This window comes from Gadus macrocephalus, chromosome 13 (genome assembly GCF_031168955.1).
Source record: "Gadus macrocephalus chromosome 13, ASM3116895v1".
NCBI classification, from domain to species: domain Eukaryota; kingdom Metazoa; phylum Chordata; class Actinopteri; order Gadiformes; family Gadidae; genus Gadus; species Gadus macrocephalus.
Genome location: NC_082394.1, coordinates 17,876,287 through 17,878,786, shown reverse-complemented (window position 1 = coordinate 17,878,786; position 2,500 = coordinate 17,876,287). Strand labels below are relative to the sequence as shown.

At 58.2% G+C, this 2,500-nt stretch overlaps 1 protein-coding gene across 2 annotated transcripts in view; it reads right to left on the bottom strand.

Moving 5' to 3' along the window:
* The window catches only part of LOC132470432 (forkhead box protein P1-B-like), a 9,379-nt gene extending 7,498 nt beyond the window's left edge, over positions 1-1,881 (bottom strand). The window contains exons 1-2 of one of the 2 annotated variants that reach the window (XM_060069058.1): positions 1,568-1,881; positions 805-971 (exon numbers count right to left, since the gene is read on the bottom strand). In XM_060069058.1, coding sequence (XP_059925041.1) covers positions 805-965 — 161 coding nt within the window. In that variant the 5' untranslated portion in view covers positions 966-971; positions 1,568-1,881. Of the gene's footprint in view, positions 1-804; positions 1,074-1,567 lie in introns of those variants that run through there. The other variant, XM_060069059.1, reaches the window with a different exon arrangement.
* Positions 1,882-2,500: the final 619 nt, after the last annotated feature.

Here is a 2,500-nt window from a genome sequence, read left to right as displayed (position 1 = left end):
AGCGCGTGTTGTTTTTCCTTTCAACGGCTAAAAAGAAGGAGGAAGTGTCAGGGCTCACTTTACCGCGTGCGTTCTCTGAAAGACTGCCTTTTGGCGTCCAGGGGTATTTTGTAAATATTTGGAAACAAATTGGGCTGGTGATTATGGCGCTGGGAGGCCCTCAGACGCCGCCGCCGCCGCCACCGCCGCCGCCGCCACCCGCCGCCGCCCACCGCCGCCGCCACCACCGCCGCCGCTCATTCTTAAGCGGCAATAAAGCAGAGTTTCTAAACGGGCTGTTGAAACAACACGAGAGGGGCTCGGTCCCACTCCTCCCAGCCGTCTGGAAGCCTCTAAAGGTGGAGTTTCCTCTTTCTACAGGGAGGCCCGCCATAGCTCTGGCCGTGACCCCACACGCACACACACACACACACACACACACCCATCCCCCTCCAAGATCATCACTCTTCCCTTCAGTGATTGTCTCCCTTTGGCTCCTCCTTTTTTCCTTTTTCATCTTGTGTACTTTTCCCTTGGCATCAGCAGGGGTGGGCCAAAGCCTCCCTTTCTCTCCCCCTTTCAGTCTTTCTCTCCCTCTGTGTCGTTGTCAACCCCCCGCTCTATGGCGGTTATTCCTGGAGCGCGGCCCGTGCCAGCAGTGGAGGCAGGCAGCCGCTCTGCTTTCTCCTCTCAAGACAGGAAGTGGGGGGGGGGGGGGGGGGGGGGGGTTGGGAATGGATGGGGAAGGTTGTGGGTTATAAAAGTATGAGAGTGTGTGTTCGCTGTGTGGGAGTGTGTTCGCGTGAATGTGTGTGTGCCACTCACATAGCTGGCAAGGGCGAACGCCCGGGGCTGCTGTCACTGCCGTTGCTGTTTCCATGGTCCATGGCCCCGTTCATCTCCTGCCGGATGGCGTTGGCCAGCGAGTTGAGGGTGGGGCTTCCCATGGAGGCCGTAGTGTATAGAGGTATGTTGTGTTCTGCCATCGAAGCCTGAACAACGCCGGAGGAAAAAAAGCAGACCCATTCCCCGGGCGTTAAAACACGGAGCGGAAGAAAGCTGTCAGCGCTTTCTCTCGGCCTCTCTCTCCCCAACCCACCGATACCACACACGTGTGCCCCCCCCCACACACACACACACACACACACACACACACTCACACACAATGAAAACAAAGCCAAGGTGAGTGTGTGTGTCTGTGTGTGTGTGTGTCTGAGGTGGAGACAAACTTATGGTTGTAATTTCCACTTGGGGAGTGTGCAGACAGAAGTCCTCAGATAGAGTTCACTGTTTGGGCGGGTCGGTGGGAGGTTGGAGTGATTGTATGTGTGTGTGCGTGTGTGTGAATGTGTGTGTGTTTTTGTGTATCTGCGTGTCAGTGTGTGTGTGTGTGTGTGTGTGTGTGTCTGTGTCTGTGTGCGTGTTTTTTGTGTATTTGTGTGCGTGTGTGTGTGTGTGTGTGTGTGTGTCTGTGTGTGTGTGTGTGTGTGTGTGTGTGTGTCTGTGTGTCTGTGTGTGTGTCTGTGTGTCTGTGTGTCTGTGTGTGTGTGTGTGTGTGTGTGTGTGTGTGTGTGTGTGTAAGGTGTACCTGGAAGGCGGCAGGAGCGCGAGCCGCCGGCCGTATCCCAGGCTGGTCTGGATGTTCTTCACCAACGCCGGGCTTCTGGGCGCATTAGAAACAATCCGATTAGCACCACTCACCTCACACACCACTCTTACACGCCCTGAGATCAATAAAATATCACATAACAACTGTATATATATATATTTAGGTGTATATCAAATGTTTTACTAACGTAGTTACCACTGCGGTAATGCAAGGTGCTAAGGCTATGCTACTGATCACATAACAAACACCACACAGGTACGGACAGCCAACATCACAGCACAGGAAGCCAGCGGGCGGAGCATGACGGATGAGGGGGGGGGGGGAGGGGGGGTGAAGCGGCATGGGGGGGTGGGAGGGGCTTACTGTACGAGCAGCTGGTCAAGGCTGCGGTCGGCGGCGGCATAGGCGGGTTTCCGCGGGCGGCCGCGTTGCACGTGCGGACGCGCCTCCTCGTCCACCGTCCACCAGGACCCGCCCCCGTCCTCCACGCGCACAAAAGCACCGGTGCAGGGACAGGTTGGTGCGCACCGCGCCCTGGGGGGGGGGGCCGCGGGGAGGGGGGGCGGGGGGGCGGGTGGGGGGAGGAGGGGGGGAGCGGCAGGATGCAGATGTGTGGGGGTACGCAGGCAGCAGGGACACCACGGACAGACGGACGGACGCACCGCGGGGACAGACAAGACACCGAGGACAGACGGGGACAAGGATCCAAATGAGAATTAGCACAAGCCATGGGGGGTAGATGATGGGGGGGGGGGGTTATGGAGCATCACCAAAAGGCACCGGGGAGAAGCATGGGAGGCATTAGGCAAGCAGGGGCCGTATGCAGCACAGAGACATGAGATGGAGCGACAGCAGCACAGACACAGCAGCCTCCCCCCCCCCCCCCCGCGGGGGGCCCTCGACCTACCCGCT